Here is a 26,169-nt window from a genome sequence, read left to right on the forward strand (position 1 = left end):
AACTACACATTTGCAAGGGTATGCTAAAAAAAAAAAAAAAGGAACCCACAATTTCTATTGTCTTTTGTTTCAAAGCAAGGAAAGATTTCCTTTTTTGCTGAGTTTGTTTGGTCACGTCAGGGTATATCCAAACTTTAGAGCCACAAAATTGAGCTTTGGAATTTCTAAAGTACAGTCTTAAGATAGTATTATAGTCCTGCTCAAAGACAAGTGAGACAATCAATGTAGCTCTCTCAATTATTATTTCTGAAGATTGCTCCAGTATAGCAGATATATTTTGAAGATCAGAAATATCGTTTTTCACACCTCCTATTCCTCCTTTAGGTTTAGGAATATAATATATCTTGTTTACCGGGAGTATAGCCTCAGAGGGAATTTTCAATATTTCAATCAAATATCTTCGAAGTGTTTCTATTGGAGTTACTCCCGATAACTTAGGAAAATTTAAAAGGCGGAGATTGAAGCGTCTATTAAAATTTTCAATCTGCTCTATTTTTCTTCTTATGTTGCTGTTATCTTTAATAACCATATTTTTAAAGTCTTTAATTGACAACCTCTTTTTGCAGGGTTATTACTTATGTTGTAAGATCTTGTTTAACAGAACCTACAGTCATTTTTAATCCTTCGAACTTACTGTTTAAATTTTCAACATCACCTGACGCTTTTTGAAGTGTAGTATCAATCCAACTTAACATCACCCAAATCGTTTACCGAGTTACCTCCGAGCTCTTCACCGAAGAAGACAAAGCTCCCTCAGCTTTCAGCGTCGGTTGCTGCGGGTTCTAGGTCCTCGCTGGTCGCCGTTTCCAACACACTTCCGGGGTTGGTTAGGTTTCCCTCTAAGACCGCCTTCGACGCTAGGCAGGGAGGAATCATTGAAACTGATGGTGGAGAAAGGAAAGTTTCATCTCCCAGAACCACCACCCTCAATGGAGGATGAAGATGCATCACTTCCTTCAAGAAACATACTATATCAGCATGCAGCAACAAAGGAGAACCCTTCTAGTCAGACCCAATAATAAACTAGTGCTGCAACCTGCACCAAGTCCATAGCCAAGCCCTTCCTGCAGAAAATATAGAATGTAGAGAGATGGAAGCGACACAAGGAGATCTCCTGCTCCCCACACCAGGCTTCAAACACCAGAGATGTAGATCTCTCATGTCTGCAGAAGAGTGGTTATGACTTCTTCTAAGTAATCCTTATGCTCCAACCGAGACCTCTTAAGAGCCAGGCCACAATTCAGAAGAGACTGGACCCTTGATGAGAAGGCCCCAACTGTGAGGCAGTCTCAGACTCTCTCCTACCTTGAACCTTACCAAATCTATGTATCATGGATTCCAGGGCCAATTGGGAACTACCAAAATCACCAGACTGGATGTGCCACAACCTGCTGAAGAGCTCAGCACTGAAGCAGCCATGGAGAGAATCTATACAGGACACTGGCAGATGGCCATTGTCATGTCACTGCATCCAAGCCAGCCGACTCCAAATGTCTCTTCAATGAAGGAATGGTTGATGGGGGAGGTTGGCATTCATTCAATCTTGAGGCCATCAAGTCCATGGCCATCCTGCTCCACCAAGCTAGAACGAGAAAGTCTCCTCTGATAACTCCCACTCCTCTGGATCCAGGGAATAATTATTCTGAAAAATCCGCCCACATATTTTCTGAGCCCATAATGTGAGCCGCTAAGATAGCTGAAGCTATCTGTGGGAAACAAGCCTGCTTCCAGTGTCACTTGGGAGTTTCAAGTTTATTTGCTATATCGGTGACTGCAATATGCCAGGACATTGTTGGAAAGCAGTAAAGGTAATAAACAGAAATAAATCAAAACATAGAAAATAAAATAAAATGATACCTTTTTCATTGGACTAATACATTTTTTGATCAGCTTTTGAAGGTAACCCTTCTTCTTCAGATTGGAAAGCACTGAAAGCCTCTCCCTAGCTATGAGCTCGAATGCCCAGAGTGCCTTTCTTATGGTTCTCTCCAGCTAACTGATCAGCCACCAGACCTTGTTCACACTCCACTGCCTCTGTACCATCCTGACCAGATATTGGGCCCTTTCCCAATTCAGAGGAGTTTCCATGTTCAGGCATTTTGTTAAGTTTAAAGATCCAGCCACCAAGCCTGGCAGGATCAGACCATCAGAAGGAGAGCCAGCCTGCCTTTGTACCCCTATGTTTTGCCAACCAACACTTCAGAAGAAACTTCTGCAATGGCCCCATATGCAACTGGGACCATGATACCAAGTCAAGTGGCACCTCCATGGATCCCAGGTCTCTAAACTGCAACGCGTAGGAATTTCTGATGTGGCAGGCAAATTGGGATATGTAAGTAGGCTTCCTTGAGATCCAACGCTGTGAGAAACTCTCCCAGCTAAATCACAGCCAGAACTGACAGCAAGGTCTCCATGCGGAAATGCTGGACCTCGAGATACTTCTTGACTCCCTTGCGGTCGAGAACAGAACGATGTCAGCTCCATTTTTTGGGAACCACAAAATAAATGTAATAAAATGGCTGTGCCACCATTCCCCAGTAGGCACTGGCACCACCACCACCCCAATGTCCAGCAACAAGTTGCCACATGGGGATACCGTGACCTCTAGACATTTGTTTGGCTGACGCTCTAAACAAATCATACGAGTCCGCCAAATAGGTCAGACCCATCTCCATATCTGGTAATTCAGTATGAGGTGAATTACCGGACTCCTGAAAGGAATCCACAAACTGCTGGACCCAGCTAAGCCACACTCAAGGAGCATATCCGCATGCAGAGACAAACCCGAGACCTCAAAGGAAAGCTTCAAAGCCGATTCCAGCTTTCTGTCTTGGACATCCTTCAGTGCCACGCCGTCTTCCACTGGCAGCGTGGTCTTCTTAGTGACTGCCACCACCAACGAAATATACTTTAGGAAGAGTACCTTATCCAGCTCAGTCATTGAAATAGTATACAAACGCATCGCCATCACCTCCTGAAAGGAGGCGTCCAGGGTGGCCCACTGAGCAGGTACGAGCTCCTGTATTGCTTTGTGTACTGGAAAAGTCTTAGGCGGCTGCCTAGTACTTGCCATATTCAGATTAGAGGAGGCAGGCGTTTCCAGTTCAGTGAAGGAGATATTCAGCACCTGAAGAGCCTTGGTGATAAAAGACTAACTTCCTTATGAAAAATGCGAACCGTGTTGGGATCATCAGGTTCCTCAGGAAAAAGTGCTCCCTCCTCCAAGTCACCTTGGAACTGAGTAGCCACAGGCAGCTCAGAAAAAATACCCTCAGAATGAGATGGAAATAGAGAGACCAACGAATCACACTGTCAGCCTGAAAGAACCCATCTCCGTTTTGCAGCAGAGTCCACAAGAAAGGATTGGAAGGGAGCAATGCAGGAGAAACTACCTCCTGGAAACTAAAGGTTTATCAGGATTGTGACCTGACTGCTTCAATAAGTAGGCATTGTGCAACAACAGAATTAACTTGGGGGGGGGGGAGGGAGGAAACAGACCAACTCCCCTACCCCAAAGGAAGAGAGGACAACGGTGCCATAGAACCACTGCAGCCTAAGCAAAGGACCCGCATTTAGTGCTGACCTCGCACCACTCTGTGGTAAAATGGCGGCTGCTCCTGCTTCATTTGCACGGGAAATTTGCACCCTGTTCCCTTCCTGCAAGCAAGAGCCGAACAGCCGTCCACACAAATTCCTGACGATGCTCTCCACGTCCCACAGCAGGAGCAGTATTTACATAAGTACATAAGTATTGCCATACTGGGAAAGACCAAAGGTCCATCGAGCCCAGCATCCTGTTTCAAACAGTGGCCAATCCAGATCACAAATACCTGGCAAGATCCCAAAAATGTACAAAACATTTTATACTGCTTATCCCAGACATAGTGGATTTTACCCAGTCCATTTAATAACGGTCTATGACTTTTCCTTTAGGAAGCTGGCCAAACCTTCTTTAAACTCCGCTAAGCTAACCGCCTTTACCACATTCTCTGGCAACGAATTCCAGAGTTTAATTACACGTTGAGTGAAGAAACATTTTCTCCGATTCGTTTTAAATTTACTACATTGTAGCTTCATCGCTAGTATTTTTGGAAAGCGTGAACAGATGCTTCACATCTACATGTTCAACTCCACTCATTATTTTATAGACCTCTATCATATCTCCCCTCAGCCGCCTTTTCTCCAAGCTGAAGAGCCCTAGCCGCTGTAGCCTTTCCTCATAGGGAAGTCGTCCCATCCCTTTTATCATTTTCATCGCCCTTCTCTGCACCTTTTCTAATTCCACTATATCTTTGTCGAGATGCAGCGACCAGAAGTGAACAGAATATTCGAGGTGTGGTCGCAGTATGCAGCGATACAAGGCATTATAACATCCTCATTTTTGTTTTCCATTCCTTTCCTAATATTACCTAACATTCTATTTGCTTTCTTAGCCGCAGCAGCACACTGAGCAGAAGGTTTCAACGTATCATTGACGACGACGACACCTAGATCCCTTTCTTGGTCCATGACTCCTAATGTGGAACCTTTTACTTCTCACTGGTCTTCCGCTCAGCCATCTCTCTCCTCTCCAATCTGTCCAAAATTCTGCGCCAGAATCGTTATACCCACACTAGCCCACTCCTCAAGCCATGTCACTGGATCCCTGTCCGCTTCCGCATTCAGTTTAAACTTCTCATACTGACCTTTAAATGCATCCACTCTGCAGCCCCCCATTACCTCTCCACTCTCATCTCTCCCTACATTCCTCCCCGTGAACTCCGCTCACTGGACAAATCATTCTAGTCATCCCCCTTCTCCTCCACTGCTAACTCCAGGCTTTGCTCCTTTTCTCTCGCAGCACCTTATCCCTGGAATAGACTTCCTGGACCTATACGTCTAGCTCCATCTCTACCTGTTTTCAAATCTATGCTGAAAACCCACCTTTTCACTGCTGCTTTTTAGCTCCTAGCCACTACTTAATTGCCCTCCCCTTGTCCCTTCCTTCCTTCTCACCCATTACTTCCCTCACCCGTAACTGTCTTGTCTGTCTATTATTTAGATTGTAAGCTCTTGAGCAGGGACTGTGTCTTTGTATCAGGTGTTCAGCGCTGCGTGCGTCTGGTAGCACTATACAAATGCTAATAATAATAATAACCTTGCATGACGTAGCTATAATTCGGGTTCCTCTTTCCCACATGCATCACTTTGCACTTGCTCACATTAAACATCATCTGCCATTTAGATGCCCAGTCTCCCAGTCTCGTAAGGTCCTCTTATAATTTTTCACAATCCACGACTTTGAATAACTTTGTGCCATCAGCAAATTTAATTACCTCACTAGTTACTCCCATCTCTAGGTCATTTATAAGTATGTTAAAAAACAGCAGTCCGAGCACAGACCCCTGGGGAACCCCACTAACTACCCTTCTCCACTGAGAATACTGACCATTTAACTCTACTCTCTGTTTTCTATCTTTTAACCAGGTTTTAATCCACAATAGGCCACTACCTCCTATCCCATGACTCTCCAATTTCCTCTGGAGTCTTTCATGAGGTACTTTGTCAAACGCCTTCTGAAAATCCAGATACACAATATCAACCGGCTCACCTTTATCCATGTTTGTTCACCCCTTCAAAGGAATGTAGTAGATTGGTAAGACAAGATTTCCCTTCACTAAATCCATGTTGACTGTCTCATTAATCCATAATTTTGAATATGCTCTGTAATTTTGTTCTTAACAATAGACTCTACCATTTTGCCCAGCACCGACGTCAGACTCACCAGTCTATAATTTCCCAGATCTCCTCTGGAGCCTTTTTTAAAAATCAGCGTTACATTGGCCACCCTCCAATCTTCCAGTACCACGCTAGATTTTAAGCACAAATTACATATTTCTAACAATAGCTCGGCGAGCTCATTTTTCAGTTCTATCAGTACTCTGGGATGAATACCATCCGGTCAAGGAGATTTGCTACTCTTCAGTTTGTAGAACTGCCCCATTACATCCTCCAGGTTTACAGAGAATTCATTAAGTTTCTCCGACTCATCAGCTTCGAATACCATTTCCGGCACCGGTATCCCACCCAAATCTTTCTCGGTGAAGACCGAAGCAAAGAATTCATTTAATCTCTCCGCTACGGCTTTGTCTTCCCTGATCGCCCCTTATACTCCTCGGTCATCTAGCTGTCCAACCGATTCTTTTGCCGGCTTCCTGCTTTTAATATACCTAAAAAAAATTTTACTACGTGTTTTTGCCTCCAACGCAATCTTTTTTTCAAAGTCCCTCTTAGCTTTCCTTATCAGCGCTTTGCATTTGACTTGACATTCCTTATGCCGTTTCTTATTATTTTCAGTCGGTTCCTTTTTCCATTTTCTGAAGGATTTTCTTTTAGCTCTAAAAGCTTCCTTCACCTCACTTTTTAACCACGCCAGCTGTCGTTTGGTCTTCCGTCCTCCTTTTTTAATACGCGGAATATATTTGGCCAGGGCTTCTAGGATGGTATTTTTGAACAGCACCCATGCCTGATATAAATTTTTGACCCTCGCAGTCGCTCCTCTAAGTTTTCTTTTCACCATTCTTCTCATTTTATCATAGTCTCCTTTTTTTAAAGTTAAACGCTAACGTATTTGATTTCCTATGTATACTTACTTCAAAGCTAATATCAAATCCGATATTATGATCACTGTTATCAAGCTGCCCCAGCACCATTACCTCCCACACCAGATCATGCGCTCCACTAAGGACTAGGTCTAGAATTTTTCCTTCTCTCGTTGGCTCCTGTACCAGCTGCTCCATAAAGCTGTCCTTGATTTCATCAATGAATTTTACCTCCCTAGCGTATCCCGATGTTACATTTACCCAGTCAATATCAGGATAATTGAAATCACCCATTATTATTATGTTGCCCAGTTTGTTTGCGTCCCTAATTTCCTTTAACATTTCTGCATCCGTCTGTTCATCCTGGCCAGGCAGACGGTAGCACACTCCTATCATTATCCTTTTCCCCTTTACACATGGAATTTCATTGCACAGTGATTCCAAGAAGTGTTTTGTTTCCTGCAGAATTTTCAATCTATTTGATTTAAGGCTCTCGTTAATATACAATACTACCCCTCCACCAATTCGATCCACCCCATCACTACGATATAATTTGTACCCCGGTATGACAATGTCCCCCACTGGTTATCCTCCTACCACCAGGTCCGAGAGATGCCTATTATATCTAATTTTTTATTTAGTGCAATATATTCTAACTTTAGGCTCCTGGCATTCGCATATAGACATTTCAAAATGTGTTTGTTGCTCCTATTTACATCATGCTTAGTACTTGACATTAGTAATTTGCAATCTTTTGTCTGACTTTTAGTTTTATTTAGGGACACCTGATCTACTACGGTCTCTTTTGCAACCTCACTATCAGGATACCCTATCTTCCCTGTTTTGGTGATATCTTTGAAAGATACCTTATCCCAAACCATGTGCTTTTGAGCGACTGTCGGCCTTCCCCCATTTCTAGTTTAAAAGCTGCTCTATCTCCTTTTTAAATGCCGATGCCAGCAGCCTGGTCCCACCCTGGTTAAGGTGGAGCTCATCCTTTCGGAATAGGCTCTCCCTTCCCCAGAATGTTGCCCAGTTCTTAACAAATCTAAAACCCTCCTCCCTGCACCATCGTCTCATCCCCACGCATTGAGACTCCGGAGCTCTGCCTGTCTCCTGGGCCCTGCGCGTGGAACAGGTAGTATTTCAGAAAATGCTACCCTAGAGGATCTGGGTTTGAGCTTTCTATCCAAGAGCCTAAATTTGGCTTCGAGAACCTCTCTCCCACATTTTCCTATGTCTTTGGTACCCACATGTACCAAGACAGCCGACTCCTCCCCAACACTATCTAAAATCCCATCTAGGTGACGCGTGAGGTCCGCTACCTTTGCACCAGGCAGGCGTCACCAGGTGATCCTCACGTCCACCAGCCACCCAGCTATCTATATATCTATTTAACTACCTCTGTGGCCATGCGCACCAATATGAAACTGAAACTACCACCGCTTGTAATAAAATTAAAGGGCACTCACCCCAGGAAGTGTTAGAAATCCAAATACCCTGTCTGCCAGAAGCTGGCTTGTTCTCAAAGACTATCACTTTTTTTTTTTAAATAGTTTTATAAACACTGGTCCCTTTGGTAAGGAAGGAGAATGGAGAACAGGCAGGAGACGGCAGAAGGAGGGGAGGGACCTGGTATCACCAGGTGTACCCCTCTAAAGGCGGCACCACTCAGATACACCCCAAGCTTCACTGAACTAAAAAATGAGAACAGGAGCAAGCCTCAGATGAAACCAGGCGCTTGCGACAGACCATCCATCCACCTGCTGGAGATAGAGAATACTGACTGACCAAGGAGCACTCCATCCTATAAGACAGTTCAGTTCTGCACTCTCTATCTCCACCTGCCGGTAGATGGTCACAAACCACAAGTCTCTGGATTCATCTGTTACCATCCCTAAGGAAAGGGGGAATTCTGTACAAAATAAATTATTATATAAAAATATTGCATTACTGAAACAACTAAAGGCTGCATAATGTTAACTGTTTTTTTTGTGATGAATTCTCCCCCACGAGTAAGAATAGGCAGATAGGTCAGAAGGTATGATTGGGTCAGAGAGTGGGGGAGATTTAGCAGACGACAGATTAAATGTTATAGCTGAATAGATGTAGGCCAATTTTCAGACACAACCTAGCCAGCTGGTTGCAGTTAAACACTCAAGTTTCAGTCAGCTTTCTGAGAATGTACATCTAAAAGGCACAAATCACTTCTCAGATGAATAACCCTTTACAAAAAACAACAAGCAGGTCTAGTTCTGCTCATAGACACATCACTTCCTGTAAGTTCCCTATAAAATAATGTAGCCTAGTGGTTAGTGCAGCGGACTCTGATCCTGGGGAACTGGGTTCAATTCCCACTGCAGCTCCTTGTGACTCTGGGCAAGTCACTTAACCCTCCATTGCCCCAGGTACAAATAAATACCTATATACACTATGTAAACCGCTTTGAATGTAGTTACAAAAACCACAGAAAGGCGGTATATTAAGCCCCATTCCCTTTCCCTTAATATATCCTCCTTATTTTAATCTATAAAACCTTTTCTATAACTTAAGTTATTAAAACACAACCCCCTCCCCCCCCCAAAAAAAAAAAAACGAGCACACACTAGACATGTTCAATTAACAAGTTTGAAAAAAAAATGCATAATGAAATGATTCTCTTCATAAAATCCATCAATAAATGTTAACACACAAAGCAACAAGCAAAAACAGTTTACTTTCCACCAATGTTGTTTTCTGTTTATGTTTTACACTAACTTTTGTTTCAACATTTTTATTGATAACACAGCTAAAGAAACATCGCAAACATTATAAACATCTCCGTAAGACCAAGAATAAGTATCCCACAACAGCGATGAAGAGCATCATCCACATTTAACAGTTCCTCCCCCAACTCTGCCAAAAACCCACTCCCACCTTCTAGTGAGATGAGCAGAGTTGAACTTGTAAAATAACAAACTTCCCCACTCCTTACACTAATTTTTAAAAATAATTATGACTCAAAAGACCAACTTTTTTGAATACCACTGTTTTCACTGTACCCCTAGTGTTTTATCACTATAATAACACAAGTAGAAAGTGTGATACTATAACTAGCCTTGGTTCAAACCCCTATGCCTGTGTTTCCCCAAGTTAGATCCTGGAGTACCCCCTTGCCAGTCAAGATACCAACTTTGCTCCCTTCGGTGTCTCCCCCAAACGCTTCCCAATTCCGAAAAGTGGAAAAGCATCAGATGTATTCCTGAATGCTTACTCTATACGAACTTTGACACAAATAGGCCCAGCCAATGTTTATTTCATAAGCCTCTTCTGTACTATTGAACCAGTGTCTAAAAATGGCCATCACCCCAACCCTACCTCTGAGTGATCGATGGCAGGGAGAGGATCAATGATTTTCTTTGCAGTTAATGCAACTGGATTTCCATCGCTGTCATACTCATAGATGTCCTCTTCTTCCTCTGGTATCATACCAGCAGTAGGGTTTTCTGCCATGTACCGGAAATAAGCTTCCTGTAGCAAAACACAGCAATGAAAAGTGCATACGTGCACTACAAGAGATGCATCTTTTAAAAGAACAGGAATGCCCTCTAATGAGGGATGTGTGCAACAAAGAATAAACCAAAAAGGGCAATGTGCACATAGCCACTGCAGTCAAACCCAGTCTCATCGCCCTGTTCTCACAATCTGATAAAGAAGCAACATGCTAGAACCACAAAATGCTATTTTAAGGGAAATCACTTTAGAACTTTCTTCAGCTCACTCACCCTCAAAGAAAGGCTATGTGAATATTCAATATGGATTGTTTGGGATTACTTGCACAGGTGCAATTTATTCTTGAATCCACAGACACATAGAACAGATTCTGTTTCAAAACACATCTGAAAGGGAAGACAATAGCAACCATGCCATGTACACCCACAGCACAGTCATATGAAATTAAGTGGAGTGAAGGAGGGGGGAAAAACTCCAGTAATAGAAAAAGCTTCTTTTTAATCTGCACTAATCCTTCTTACTCAATTGTAGAGCATGCTTGGGGCATGTCTGGTTCCAGTTTAATTCTGCTGTGGGTATCAGGCACAACTTCCATTCACCGACATGATTTTTTGGAAACAAGGGAGACTATCCCCCAACAGCTTAAAATTAGCCAGGCACCATCTGACTGGGCAGGCCACACAGAGTCATCCTTCTGACAGATAAATTAAGTTAAAGGGGTTAGGTCTAACTGCACAGAAATGTCCTGCCAAAATTCTCAACCCTGGCAGTTCCAGTTGCAAAGGCTTTCAGTTTCCACAGAAGAGACTGAAGCTTCAACTATATCTGGATAATTTTTAATCCAGAAAAAAGAATCTCTGGGAGGAAAAAATAGACGTACACAAGTGTCCACAATAAATTAATTAAAAATAAATAAAAACTTTTTTTTAAGGAAGCAGATGCATCAATTCTTGTGTACCAATATCTGTAATAAGTTAATGAAAATAATGTGCAAAGAAAAAAGTGATACAATATGTAAAAATGAGACAAACCCTACAGACTCATGTCTAAAAGTAAATGGGAAAAATTATTTAAAAAAAAGGGAAAAGCATGGAAAATAGGGTAAAGCTTAGTGAGCTGGTTTCACTTCTGGGGCTTTGGTGCAGTGCAACTTCCATGACTGAGCTCTTGAAGCTTTTTCTACCAGAATTACCTATTTCAAAACACCTTCAGACCAAACACTGTAGTGGCTCTCTTATTTTCTGTACGCAGATAGCAGTCAGACAAGAAGGCAATGCTAATTCCCTCGCCTAACAAATCTGCAGAAAATCAGACCATGGTTTCTTTGTACTTAATACTTGCACTGGGACCAGCTTCTACTCAGCTGCTGAAAAATTAGCCCAGTCTTCAAGTGTGTGCTATGGAAAAACAGCAGCAACAGTCTCACACAATCAAATTCCAACTATTTTTAAAGATATTTAACCTCTTTTTTATCTGCAGATGTTTTATTTCCTAGCAAAACACTGTCTAGTAGTTTACAAGTATGTGACTATCTATGGTACAGCTGCAGTTCAAGAGAAGAAAACTGAATACAAGTGACAGATTAAGCATGACTCTCACTGTGCTGAAGGAAACCATGCCATGAAAACACGGTTAAATGCTACAGATCTCCACATCAGTTGATGTCAAAACTTTTAATTTGATTGCATACGCATTTTGCTTTTGTTTTACAATACACACACTTAGTAGAGCTTATTCAAAGTTAGGCTCATACTTCAGCAGTGCTCTAAACTGCCCGCTTTGCTGATTCCTGTCTGAACCCAGCAGCACAATGTTTTCCAAGCCGAACTCGGTGTTTTTCAGCAGCTGCCAGCAGCAGAACAAAGAGCTGCAGGAAGCACAGAATCCCAGTCAAACTCTGCACCTTTCTAAACATTTATCCCCAGTTTTTGTAAGCCCTAGTGATCATTGGCAAAGGTCGAGTTCACTATGGTTACGTATCAGCTCTCATTGTTTCTTCCCACTAACATGAAATAGAAAGAAATACAACAGGCAAACTCACTTGATCATCTTCCTCTTCGATGTCATCTCGAATACCCCTGGAAAAAAAAAACGGAGAAACAAACTTCCCTGCAAATGTTCCACAGACCCATCACCATATCAGCACTAGCGATAACAAGCATCAAGAAAACACAAACACATCAGTGTAGAACACGTGACACAACACGGGTGAACTCTTACTTCCTCAGATTAAGGAAGGAGGGCAGAATCACAAAGTGCCACTCACAAAATCTGTCTTCTCAAAATTCTTGACTATGGAGAAGCATCAAGTGTGAATGAATTCCCAGCATGCATCTCTGCTGACAAACACTTGGACCATCAATGTGAACACTTTGTTGGTCAGTTCAGAAAATGCGCCTACAGATACATCTGGGATACCCATGCACTGAATAAACTATATTATATACACTATAGGGGGTCAGCATCAAAACACCAATGAGGAATTTGGGTTTCAAAAATCCCAACCGTTCTGTGCTGTATTCTGAGTGACAACAGCAGAACTATAATTTGCCTAGAGTTTGATCTGGAAAGGTGAGTAATGAAAATTTTAGAAAATCCAGTCTAAATCTAAGGTAAGGTCTATGGTACAGCAAAACAGCATTCACAACCCCTTATGTCCCTGGGAGTCCTATTTTTCATTCAACGACACCTAATGGACATACAGGGTGCATATATACTAAGTTCTGGAGGGAGCCTCAATCCATTACCCTAGGCCAGGGTCTGTTGCTACAATGGCTGGGCTACATGGATGAGCAGTTAAACAGAATGGAAGGGAAGGGAACCAGGGATAGCTGCAAATGAATTATGCTACTGCAGCTCAAATAAAAGGCAGAATCTGACTGAACTGGAAGTCTTATGGAGGCACAGGGAAAAAAAAAAAAGCTAACTGGTTTGCTAAAGCATCTATATAAAGCTTCAGTTATGTGATAGTTAATTGTTTGGTACACTCTGGGTCTTACTCTAAAAGGAGTTTCCATTATTCTGTTCCTATGGAAAAAAAAATAATTTACTTGAAACCTTTTTAATGCAGATCAATCCTGAACCAAAGTGTATACTGACAAACCAGATCAGATTCCCTAATTCTACAGTTTACAATTTAACAAGTAGTGTGTACTGGAGAAGTAGATCATAAACTGTCTCTCTAAGGCAGCGATTCCCAAATCTGTCCTGGGAGAGCCCCAGTTAGTCAGGTTTTCAGGATATCTGCAATGCATATTCATGAGATCAATTTGTACACACTGCCTCATTGGTATGCAAGTCTATCTCATGTATATTCATAGTAGAAATCTTAAAAACCTGACTGGCTGGGGTTTCCCCAGGTCAGTTTTGGGAATCACTGCTCTAAAAGGTGTTGCATACAAGTGGTGGCACTACAGGAAGGGGAAAAAAAAAAAGGAAGTCATTTCTGCCTATTGAGTTGTGAACCACTTAGTAGCCAGTGAGTGGACTGTTTGTGGTATATCAAAATAAAAATAAATATAAATAAATTTGCTGTATTTAAAATATTTATATCATACACCATCAAGAGTTCTGAGTGGGTTACAAATTGACAGAAATTATAAAAACTCCAAGGCCAGGAAAAATAAGGCTGGTCAACATCTGGGGTATTTACTGCAGCAAAAGAAAAGTAAGACTGCTCTACTGTCTACTCACTTCTGTAGAATTATTTTACTGTGTTATTTTGTTCTAAATGCTAGAGACTGTGAGATTACATAAACAGCAGTTCCATGTATGTTCTGGTTGAGCACGTTTAATGTATGCTCAACCAGAACATGGCTAAGTTCTTATATATATATATATATATATATATATATATATATATATATATATATATATATATATATACATACATATACACTCTCTTATGTTTTACTGTTCTGGTATATGTTTGGAGGAAAAAGCCTCAAATACGGACAGATACTCCTTTGCTAGACTTAAACCTAAGGGAGTTCTATCTAAATCATCACAGGCTTAAAAAAAAACTCCCAGATTTTAATTGCGTGACACCCAACACTCAAGCCAGTAAATGTGTAGGGATCACTTATCTTGCAGCTGTTCAGTCAATATATCTATCATCCACGGCCCCACTCTGGCCGAGTTTCGACTCCTGCTTCAGGGTACCGTGGTGTCTTGTGATCGATATCTATGAAAAACAGCATATGTGTTACCATCCAGTAATATTGTAGCAACTCAATATTCAATAGTAGTGCTCTCCTCACATTAAGTGCTGAGTCTTTCTGCCTACAGCGCTTGCCAATATGGCGGTGGCCTTATATCTCCTGACGTCAGACGCTACCCAGTTGAGCCCCTCCTTTTAAAGAGGCACTCTGCGTTATAAGGTTATTAGTGGGGTTTTACATCTCTATTAGAAAAATTGATTCCATTCAGTCCTGGAATTTAAACCCATTTCATACAATAAATCCATCGCTGCTCTTGTTGTAATAGCGTAAGTTTCCTGTCACCTCCTTGGATCCTCCATTTCCATTGCTGTAGCACAACACATCTTAAGGATGTAAATGGATAATTAGTCTCAATACAATGTGCTGCTAGGGGTGCTGTTGTTTTGTTTGTATGGATGTTGCTTTTGTGTTCAGTCAGTCTAGTGACTAGTTTCCTCGATGTATATTTTGTTGCATGGACGTATCACTCCATATACTACTCATTCTGACAAGCATGTAGTAGTGTGATTCAAAATGTATTCCTTGCCAGATTGAGGGTCTCTAAACCTTTTGGTGTGTAGCGTGATGGCACACAACCCACAGTTCCCGCAACTTTTATGTCCTTCTGTGTAGGTGTCATCAGGCGTGTTTCTCAAGGCGCCGCCAGGGATAAAATCTCTTTCAAGTTCTTTCCTCTACAATAGGCCATTCTCAATCTCATTTCTTGAATCCCTGGAAGTGTTTGTATGATATGCCAGTTGTTTCTTAATATTTCCGCCAGACATGGGGTTGAATTTGAATATTGCAGAATACATGTGATGACACTTTCATCTTCATCGTTCTTCTGCCTTGGTGATAGTAAATAGTCACAGTTATTAAATTTCAGCCCCATGTCTGGCGGAAATATTAAGAAACAACTGGCATATCACACAAACACCAAAAAGTTTAGAGACCCTCAATCTGGCAAGGAATACATTTTTAATCACACTACTACATGCTTGTCAGAATGAGTAGTATATGGAGTTATACGTCCATGCAACAAAATATACATCGAGGAAACTAGTCACTAGACTGACTGAACACAAAAGCAACATCCATACAAACAAGACAACAGCACTCCTAGCAGCACATTGTATTGAGACTAATTATCCATTTACATCCTTAAGATGTGTTGTGCTACAGCAATGGAAATGGAGGATCCAAGGAGGTGACAGGAAACTTACGCTATTACAACAAGAGCAGCGATGGATTTATTGTATGAAATGGGTTTAAATTCCAGGACTGAATGGAATCAATTTTTCTAATAGAGCTGTAAAACCCCACTAATAACCTTATAACGCAGTGCCTCTTTAAAAGGAGGGGCTCAACTGGGTAGCGTCTGACGTCAGGAGATATAAGGCCACCACCATATTGGCAAGCGCTGTAGGCAGAAAGACTCAGCACTTAATGTGAAGAGAGCACTACCATTGAATATTGAGTCGCTACAATATTACTGGATGGTAACACATATGCTGTTTTTCATAGATATCGATCACAAGACACCACGGTACCCTGAAGCAGGAGTCGAAACTCGGCCAGAGTGGGGCCGTGGATGATAGATATATTGACTGAACAGCTGCAAGATAAGTGATCCCTACACATTTACTGGCTTGAGTGTTGGGTGTCACGCAATTAAAATCTGGGAGTTTTTTTTAAGCCTGTGATGATTTAGATAGAACTCCCTTAGGTTTAAGTCCAGCAAAGGAGTATCTGTCCGTATTTGAGGCTTTTTCCTCCAAACATATACCAGAACAGTAAAACATAAGAGGATATATTTATTTAGGATTGACTGTTGAATATCTTATACTCTACAAGTTCTAATTCAGACATATTAAGTTCTTATATATGCCATTAATGTTACAAAAACTGTGTAGTAAAATGAACAAATTAAATGTTAACACTTTCCTGTTCTGTTGTGAAAGAGCCTTTTGGGTACTTAAAGTAATTGCTGCTTCAGGAAAAGTTTTAGGAATCGCATTAGTAGAAAAACTTTTCCTGAAGCAGCAATAACAATTGCGAAAGAAGACATTCTTGTAGAAGAAAAAGCAGAAAAAGGAGATTATGAAGCAAGACGTGAAACAACACTATAGGAGTAAAGACTGAACAGCATCGAGAGAACGCATCAACCGGTTGGAAGGACTGAATAGTGGTGGGAGGAGAGAATGCCTTAAGCCACAACACAGCAAGGCTTATGAGTCGATAAGGTAAGTGCATAGCTGGGAGTGGGGCATGAGTATGCTGTTCAATGAGAAAACATAAAATAAAAAAGAAATAAAATTACAAAGAATTGTCACAGAATGTAATAGGTTAGATTTCAATGCAGTAATTTGGAAGATATTCCTCTCATAGTGTGGGTGTTTTTAGTGGCGGGTTGACTAAGTAACCTTTGTTTTTTCTCCTTAAGGAGTTTTTTTTACATTGGTTGGTAGTGCTCCCCTCACAATAAAAATAAAATAAAAAGAATAAAGACCGACGATAGGTACATTTATCCAACGATAAAGCGGTGGCGCTCTTAAAACAAAGAAGGAAAGAGCAAGTATTCTATATTGAATAGCCAAGCTTGGTAGCGTTGAGGTCCTGGGTTGATAATTAATGATTAATATTCACAAGCTGTGAGACGAATATCCTATCGCCCATCTGGTAAATGTATAGAGATAGATATTATTTAAGTTGCATTATACAATATTTCCAGTTAGCCATCTTCCCCCTTCAACCCTCAAAAACAAAACAAAAACAAAACATCCATAGTAACATAAAAATACTTGATTACTTAAGTGTGAAGAAACAGTGTGTTTTTAAGTATGTAAAATGTATTGGATATTTTCCTGCATTATGTTCTGAAGTGTATTTCTCCCGTTTGGCCAGAAGTTGGTGCATGTTTACGCTTAAAGCTTTTACTGACTTCTCTTTCTTTATTTGGTACACGGATAATAGGCAGTGCCTGTAGTGATGAAACCAGTTTTTATTTGAAACTCAACTGTTCTGGGCTCTGACTGGCCTGGAGTTTTGAAAATTACTAAGCAGATGCTGGCCGTTGCTTCAGTTTTAGCCAGGGAGAAAGAGAGATCTCTTTGTGAGGCTCCGTGAATTATATTGCCCTGATCTTCCCAGGTACTGTTTAGACAATAAACAGATGCTTAGTTAGTGTTATAATTGATCCATATTTCAGTTACCTGTTATTGTTTGCCAGCACATTTTTGTCCACTGTTCCAAGTTCTGAGAATAAACACAATTGTTTGCTCATTCTGCCTGTCTGGACTGCTAAAGAATCCTGGTTTGTATATTGGTCTGCAAGTGCTTTCCGGGAACTGTGGGACCACTGGGAAGTGTGGCCCCAGTAACCTAGAAATCACTGGGGATAATTTGAGAGAAGACCCGCCCAGAGGCGGCTGTGACCCAGTTGGTGGGAGAAGGGTGCTAGTGCACAGCACAAGCAGCAAGTGCAGGCGGACCTCAGCTGTGCTAGGGATAGACCCTCTTAAGTGGCCGCAGGGTAACCCCAGGCAGGTGGCTAGGCACTTCGTGACATTAAGTTTCTGAGATAGCACTACAAACACTTGGCTGAGATGTAGAAAAATTTAGGCATCTCTCTTACTGCCATGCTTGGAGTAATTAGATAAGCAATTTCAGCATGTAGAATGGGCATTTTACATATTTAAGCCCCAATGTGGAAACTATATAGAGGTTCAAAAAAACAAAACACAGCACCCACTTTTAAATGATGAATGTGTTGGTGTTACCAGAGCAGAGCAAAGGCAAGATTTATATATATCCAATACGTGGAGGAAGTGACATCACTGTTAGAGATGGCTGCGTAGCCGTCAAGCTCCTCTGAACCACACCGCCAGCTATCTTTAGCAGGCTCATTCTGTGCCACCAACGATGTTTGAGAAGTGCAGCTGATTCCAAGGAACGCATGGCAGGGCGAAAAGAAAAGCCCGATTTTTTGCCTACCATTCAGCAGCTGCTCCAGTCCAGTCCTTAAACAAGATGGCGCAGCAGCCTGATGATGCGCTAGCTCCAATGGCGCTGGAAGCCACAGCTCAGCCAGATGAAGATACTCAGCCGGCAGACCAGAGAGTGATAAGGGGCTGGATTGAGGAGTTGAAAGCAGTCATGCTTTCTCTCCAAAATGAACTATGCCAGGACTGATTAGTAAATGCATGGAGCTAGATAAAAAGCATGAGAAGCTTCTCCTCAGAATTGAAGATGGCAAAAAACAGAGCACACCGCAGTAATCTCTGTGCACTTGGGGTTCCAGAAGTGGGGCCGGACATTACAGCTCAAAAGTAGATGAGATCTATTTAGGGTTACCATATGGCTCCAGGAGGACAGATTGAGCCAGTCTGGGTTTTATTTCCATTGCTTTCAATGGAAGCAAAGCACGGACTGGATCAATGTGTCCTCCTTTTTCTGGAGCCATATGGTAACCCTAGATCTATTTGTCATCAGTTCTTCAAGGCGGCTGAACCTGCTACCAGAGATCGAATTTGAACGTGTACATCGAGTTTTGGGGCCCAGGGTTGAGAAAGACCTAAAGATACTGTGGTGTATTTCTTGAGATTTCCCTTAAAAAGAGCGAATACTGAAGGCAGCGCGTCAGGTGGGCCACACTATCTAGGAAGGCTCTAAGGTGGAATTGTTTGCTGATATGTCGGCACTGACCATAAGGAAGCGCCAAGAATTTCAAGATATAACACGCTGATTAGCTTACCATGATGTGTGATATCGATGGCTCTACCCATTTGACCTGTCCTTTACTCTCCAAAATAAGCAACATAAGGTGGGTACGCCATCTGAAGAACGCAATTTGCTCAAAGAAGCAAAGCTGTGGTCGCTCATGGAGGACAGTGATCAGAGTACTATTGAGGGGCCTCATCAGCTAACAATGGCGCAATGACTGAGGCGAACAACTCAGAAGGGGAGAAGGCTTCAACGCAAGGCAGATGGCCCATCATCAGAACTGGATCCACCAGGCTGAGTCTTTATCCTACTATAAAGCTGCTATTTTTCAACTGTTAACAGGATGATGTTTCACGAAAACTAATCAACCTATAACAAACAGTTCTCATTTGTAGCAGTTGCTAGATTCTGTTCTGTAATGGTTTAGGCAACAACCTGTAAAGGTCATATAATTTGTTATGGAGTAAGGGTCCCTCCGTCTAGATAGGGCACAAGTAGCTGGTTGGTTGGGGGGGTGGGGAGATTGAGGGAGAGGTCTAGTGTGAGGATGTCACTTCCTTTGAGGGCCCCTATGCAATTGGGCTCTAATATGGTTGGGGATGGGAGGGGGATGGTGAAGGTTACAATGTCTTGGGTAGTAATGGGGTTTCTTATAGGCAAAGTAGACTAAAATGTGGGTTCCGACTTTCTCTGGCTGGTCTCATTGGTTGCTCTCTCTCTCAATAACTTCACACTGGGTACACCAAAAATTTGCTTGTTCTGAATGTGAGAGATTTGAATATCCCACGCAAGCATCAATTGCTATTTAAAGAGATTGATATACTGGGAGTGAAAGACTACAGGGAGCGATCTGCTTTATACAAGAGATTCATCTTAAACCCTTCTACGAAACATCTGATTAAACAAACAGTATCCCTATATTTTTCTAGCTTCCAATAAGAGGGGTGTTAAGACTAATGGGGTGGGTTTATTAATTGCTCATTATATTAATCCTCATGTTCAAGATATTATCCGGGACAAACAAGGGAAGTATTTACTATTAACATTTATAAGTCATCAGGAGTGAAACACTTTTGGTTAACCTTTATGCACCTAACTCTGACCAAAAAGTTCCTTACTTAGGAATCAGGCTGAGGATCACCTTATTTTATGAGGAGACTTTAACACCTTTTGATGCTCAGCTTAATTTGACCCCAAAAGTACAATATGGGAAGGCTGATGGGAAGCAACTACAGATGCTTTTTGAGATGTGGGATCTATTGGATCCGTGGCATGGTTGTTATCCCTCAACCCGAGACTACACATGCTACTCTGTTGTTCATGACTCCGGCTCTCAAATTGACTTTTGGGGGCAAGTCACGAACTAATACCATGGATTGATGAGGTATCCATTGAGCCTAGGGTATGGTTTTACCACGCTTGTCTTTTTATCCTTGAACTGTGCTTCTACTTGCTTTGGTAGGTGCTTCTGGCATTTCGCAGATGGCCTCCTTTTGGACCAGCGAAATGTATCCACTCTAGAAAAGGAAATACGAGAATACCTGCAGATCAAACACTGGATCAGGGGACTCTCCTTTCATACTTTGGGAAAGTCTTAAGGCATGTTTGAAGGGCAAGATAGTCTTCCTTACTGCCCACAGGAGTAAAGAGCGAGAAAGTAAAAGGGAGACTCTATGACAGCAACTTTCCAAATTGGAAATCATGTCATAAACAGGAGGCGGTACTGAGGTCGCAGTTGTCCCATCTGGAGGGGTTATATAATGCGATACGAGACCTAAACTTAGAATAAATACATGAACAGCTTCAATTTGCCCAGCAGCAATATTATGAATCAGGCAATAGGGTGTGGAAGCTTCCGGCATTTAACTACGTAAGAAAGCATTGCGTAACAGAATTACTTCAATAAAGTTCCTGAAGGGAATGACTGTAGAGACTCTTGGGCAATAGCACAAGCATTTACTGATTTCTATAGAAAGCTATATACACCAGAATTGGTATGCGAGGACCAGATTGCCCAGTACCTGCATAATATTGAATTACCAGTGCTTTCCCCAGGGGAGGTTTATTTATTGTTACATTTGTATCCCACATTTTCCCACCTATTTGCAGGCTCAATGTGGCTTACATAATACCATTATGGCATTTGCCAGTTCCGGTATGAACAAATACATGGTATTATGGTAGATTAAAGTTCATGTATTGTACACCTCTCCTCCCCAATATCAGAGGAGGCTGTACAAGAGGTTATCAAGTCTCTATCCCTGGGAAAGGCTCCTGGCCCTGATGGATAAATGAATCGATTTATAAGTGCTTTAGGCAACTGTTGATTAAACCATTTGACAGATGCCCTCAATAGCTTGCAGGAGGGGGAGGGAGCTGCCTCTTTGGCGAATGGCGAGGGATACCCTTATCTTGAAACAAGGCAAGGACCCCAGTCAATGTGGCTCTTATGGGCCTATATCTCTTCTAGATACAGAGTACAAAATCTTCACCAAAATATCAGTGATACATGGGTCAGCTGGTGCAAGATGATCAGACGGGTTCATAGAGAGGTGCCAAACCTTTGATAACATCCGCAGAGTCCGCCATCTGATATGGTCAGTTACTGAGGTGAAGACTCTTGCTTTATTATTGGGGATGCGGAAAAAGAATTCGACAAGGTGTCCTGGTCTTTTTTGTTGGGCACCCTGTCGAAGACAGGCATTCAAGTTGATATCTTGGATGGATCCGTTCAATCTATAATAAACCGCTATCTTGTCTGCAGGTTAATGGGGGGTATACAGATGCTTCTGAACTTCGTGGCACCCACAAAGGGTGGACCCTTTTGTTTACCTTAGCAATGCAGCCGTTAGCTCAACAGATTCGACAGCATAGGCACATATAGGGCATTGTTGCGGCCCTGCTTATATTATTATTGTTTGCAGATGATATCTCTTTGACCTTAAGAATCCACACAAATCCTTTCCAGTGCACTTTCTGTTTTGGCTAGCTATGAGTAAGGGGTCAGGCATTAAGATTAATGCCACCAAGTCTGAAATTCTAAATATATCAGTAGGCAATTCGGACAGCACCTGGTTCCACACCAATTTGCCATTTAGGTGGGCCACTACAGATATAAGATATCTAGGAGTAAATATAACAGCAAATAGAACATCCTTGTATGAAGCCAACTATCCCTCAGGACTATATGGGCAGATCTAGAGACATGGGAGAATATGCATGTCTCTTGGTTGGGACGGATACAGGGGATAAAGATGATGGTTCTTCCATGTCTGCTTTATCTACTTATGGGTGCGTCCTATTGAGCTTCCCGAAAAAAGGTTTTTGCACTATTATTTAAAAAAAAAAGTCTTTCACTATATTTGGAGACATAAGTCTCCTCGGGTACAATGATCAGTTCTCCACCTGCCCAAAGAAAAGGGGGTTATAGTAGTACCACACTTCAGATATCATTTTGAGGCTCAGCTTAAACCCTTTTTGGGCTGGCATAAAGATGGCCATAAAAGCTGGGTACATGCGAAGTGTGCTACTTATTCTTCTGACATCTATACCCAGCACCCATGGCTTCCAGGGGAGAAGATTTGCACCATGATTAAAAAAGCCAACCCATACTTGCAAGTCACTATAGGTGCTTCGCTACAGGCTACGGAGCATCTTATGAAGGGCCAACAATATTTTCCAGACTCACTCTTCCCAGCGGCGCGTGAGTTTCCCACAGGACCCACGTTACCAAGCCTGGCCGACTCAGGGACTAAAGCATTTGGTCAAAAAGAGGCTGGGAAGATAAAGCAAAGATACTTACCTGAGGCAGGTATTCTCCAAGAACAGGAGGCTTCATATTCTCACAAGTGGGTGACGCCAATCCCCGTTGCCCGGCCCTGCATTTCTGCTGAAGTAAAAAAAAGTAGAGCTTTGTGGAGTGCAAGCCATGCTTCACAACGTATGCGCGAGTGCCTTCCCGCCCATTGCACGAACGCAGTTACCTCAGTTTAATATTAAAGCAAAAAATAAAATAACCAAGGAGACAACTTCAAGGGGATGTGAGAGAAATTGTTAGAATATGAAGCCTACTGTCCTTGGAGAATACTTGCTACAGGAAAGTATCTTCGCTTTCTCTGAGGACAAGCAGGCTCCAATATTCTCACAAGCGGGGGAATCCCTAGCATCCAGGCTCACCCAAACCAACCAAAATTGGTTAATTGAGCCTTGCAACAGCAAGGACATAACACAGATTAACCTGAAACTATATACAAACGGAGTGATAGGGCAACCTGGAACCAAATAAAACAGGCACTGGAGGATGGAGTTGGATTCTAGACCCCAAACAGATTCTGCAACACCGACAGCCCGAACCGACTATTGCATCGGGTATCCTGCTTCAGGCAGTAATAAGATGTGAATGTGTGGACTGAATACTACGTTGCAGCCTTGCAAATTTCCTCAACGGAGGCTGACCTCAAGTGGGCTACTGACGCAGTCATGGCTCTGACATTATGAGCCGTGACATGACCCTCCAAGGCCAGCACAGTCTGGGCATAAGTGAAGGAAATGCAATCTGCCAGCCAAATTGAAATGGTGTGTTTCCCGATGGCAACCTCCATCCTGTTAGGATCAAAAGAAACAAAAGGCTGTGCAGACAATCATGTGGGGCCTTGTCTGCTCCATGTAGTAGGCCAATGCTCTCTTGCAACCCAAGGTGTGCAAGCTGCTTTCACCAGGATAGGCAATAGGTCGGGAAAAGAATGTTGGCAAGACAATCGACTGGCTCAGATGGAACTCTGACAACCACCTTCGGCAGGACTTAGGGTGCATGCGGAGGACTACTTTGTTGTGATGAAACCTAGTATAAGGTGCATCCACTACTAAGGCCTGAAGCTCACTGACCCTAACAGCTGAAGTAATAGCCACCAAGAAAATGACCTTCCAGGTCAAGTACTTCAGATGCCAGGAATTCAGCAGTTCAAAAGGAGCTTTCATCAGCTGGGTGAGAATGACATTGAGATTTCACGACACTGGTGGATTGACAGGGGGCTTTGACAAAAGCAAACCCCTCATGAAGCGAACTAGAGGCTGTCCAGAGATGGACTTACCTTCTACACGTTGATAAGCACTAATTGCACTAAGATGAATCCTTACGGACTTGGTCTTGAGACCAGACTCCGATAAGTGTAGAAGATATTCAAGCAGGGTCTGTGTAGGACAAGTAAGAGGATCTAAGGCCTTGCTCTCGCACCAGACAACAAACCTCTTCCATTTAAAAGAGTAACACCTCTTAGTTGAATCTTTCATGGAAGCCAGCAAAACTCAGGAGACACCTTCCAAAAGACCCAAGGAAGCAGATTCTAAGCTCTCAACATCCAAGGTGTGAGAGCCAGACACTGAGGTTGGGATACAGAAGCGACCCCCCCCCCCCCCCCCCACCAAGGTCCATGAGTGTGAAGCCCATCTACATGAGCTCCCCCAACCAAGGAGAGATGCATCCGGCATCAGCACTTTGTGGGGCTCAGGAATTTGGAATGGGAGGTCAAACTGGATCGAATTGTCTACCACTGAAGAGAGCAAATAATCACTGGGACACTTGAATGACATCTTGTAGACTTCTCGTGGCTTGATACATTGAGAAGCCAGGGTCCATTGAGCTGATTTCATGTGAAGACGTGTCATGGGTGTAACGTACACCGTGGAAGCCATGTGTCCCAGCAATCTCAACCTCTCTCCTTATGCAGAAAAAAAGAGAACTGAGTCATTAAATCGCGGGAGGATTGTGAAAAATTACAAGAGGACCTTACGAGACTGGGAGACTGGGCGTCTAAATGGCAAATGACGTTTAATGTGAGCAAGTGCAAAGTGATACATGTGGGAAAGAGGAACCCGAAATATAGCTACGTCATGCAATTAGGAGTCACAGACCAAGAAAGGGATCTAGGTGTCGTCGTCGATGATACGTTGAAACCTTCTGCTCAGTGTGCTGCTGTGGCTAAGAAATCAAATAGAATGTTAGGTATTATTAGGAAAGGAATGGAAAACAAAACTGAGGATGTTATAATGCCTTTGAATCGCTCCATGGTGCGACCTCACCTCAAATATTGTGTTCAATTCTGGTCACCGCATCTCAAAAAAGATATAGTGGAATTAGAAAAGGTGCAGAGAAGGGCGACAAATGATAAAGGGGCTGGGACGACTTCCCTATGAGGAAAGGCTAAAGCGGCTAGGGCTCTTCAGCTTGGAGAAAAGGCGGCTGAGGGGAGATATGATAGAGGTCAATAAAATAACATGTGGAGTTGAACTGGTAGATGTGAAGCGTCTGTTTACGCTTTCCAAAAATACTAGGACAAGGGGGCATGCGATGAAGCTACAATGTAGTAAGTTTAAAACGAATTGGCGAAAATTTTTCTTCACTCAACGTGTAATTAAACTCTGGAATTCGTTGCCAGAGAATGTGGTAAAGGCGGTTAGCTTAGCAGAGTTTAAAAAAGGTTTGGACGGCTTCCTAAAGGAAAAGTCCATAGACCATTATTAAATGGACTTGGGGAAAATCCACTATTTCTGGGGTAAGCCGTATAAAATGTTTTGTACTTTTTTGGGATCTTACCAGGTATTTGTGACCTGGATTGGCCACTGTTGGAAACAGGATGCTGGGCTTGATGGACTTTTGGTCTTTCCCAGTATGGCAGTACTTATGTACTTATGCATTCAAACAACAGGTGGGAAGGCACTCGCGCTCCACAAGCTCTACATTTTGCTTTGGCAAAAATGCCAGACTGGGCGACGCAGATCGACGTTACCCACTCGTGAGAATATTGGAGACTGCTTGTCCTCGGAGAATACCCTTTACAGACCTAGCTGAAGTATTTGGACTAGGTCCCTGAGACCTTTTCTACTATAGGTAGGTATCTGATCTCCTTAGCAAAGATGCCATATCAGAGTTGAAGCAAGAAAAGACTACTAGTGGTAGCGCTTAATGGGAGTAGTGGGCGAGGGTGTGTGTCTCCATTTTACCAAGCACTGTTACAGCAGAACGCCCTTCCCATTAAGTAAGCGCTGCGTACGACTGGTAGCGCTACAGGAGTGATTTATAGTAGTAGTATATAGCCATTTGAGAGAGACTGTTGGGGATCACCTATACAATCAAAGAATGGGAGGGGATATTCAAACATCTTTAAACTGTCTATAGT

The 26,169-nt window shown here is 42.4% G+C and overlaps 1 protein-coding gene across 1 annotated transcript in view; it reads right to left on the reverse strand.

The window, feature by feature from the left end:
• The window catches only part of LOC115482026 (ATP-dependent RNA helicase DDX42-like), a 172,022-nt gene that overhangs the window by 89,143 nt on the left and 56,710 nt on the right, over nt 1–26,169 (reverse strand). Inside the window, 2 exon segments of the mRNA XM_030221570.1 lie at nt 9,939–10,091; nt 12,115–12,151. Coding sequence (XP_030077430.1) covers nt 9,939–10,091; nt 12,115–12,151 — 190 coding nt within the window.

The sequence above is a fragment of the Microcaecilia unicolor genome, chromosome 12 (genome assembly GCF_901765095.1).
Source record: "Microcaecilia unicolor chromosome 12, aMicUni1.1, whole genome shotgun sequence".
Taxonomy (NCBI): Eukaryota; Metazoa; Chordata; class Amphibia; order Gymnophiona; family Siphonopidae; genus Microcaecilia; species Microcaecilia unicolor.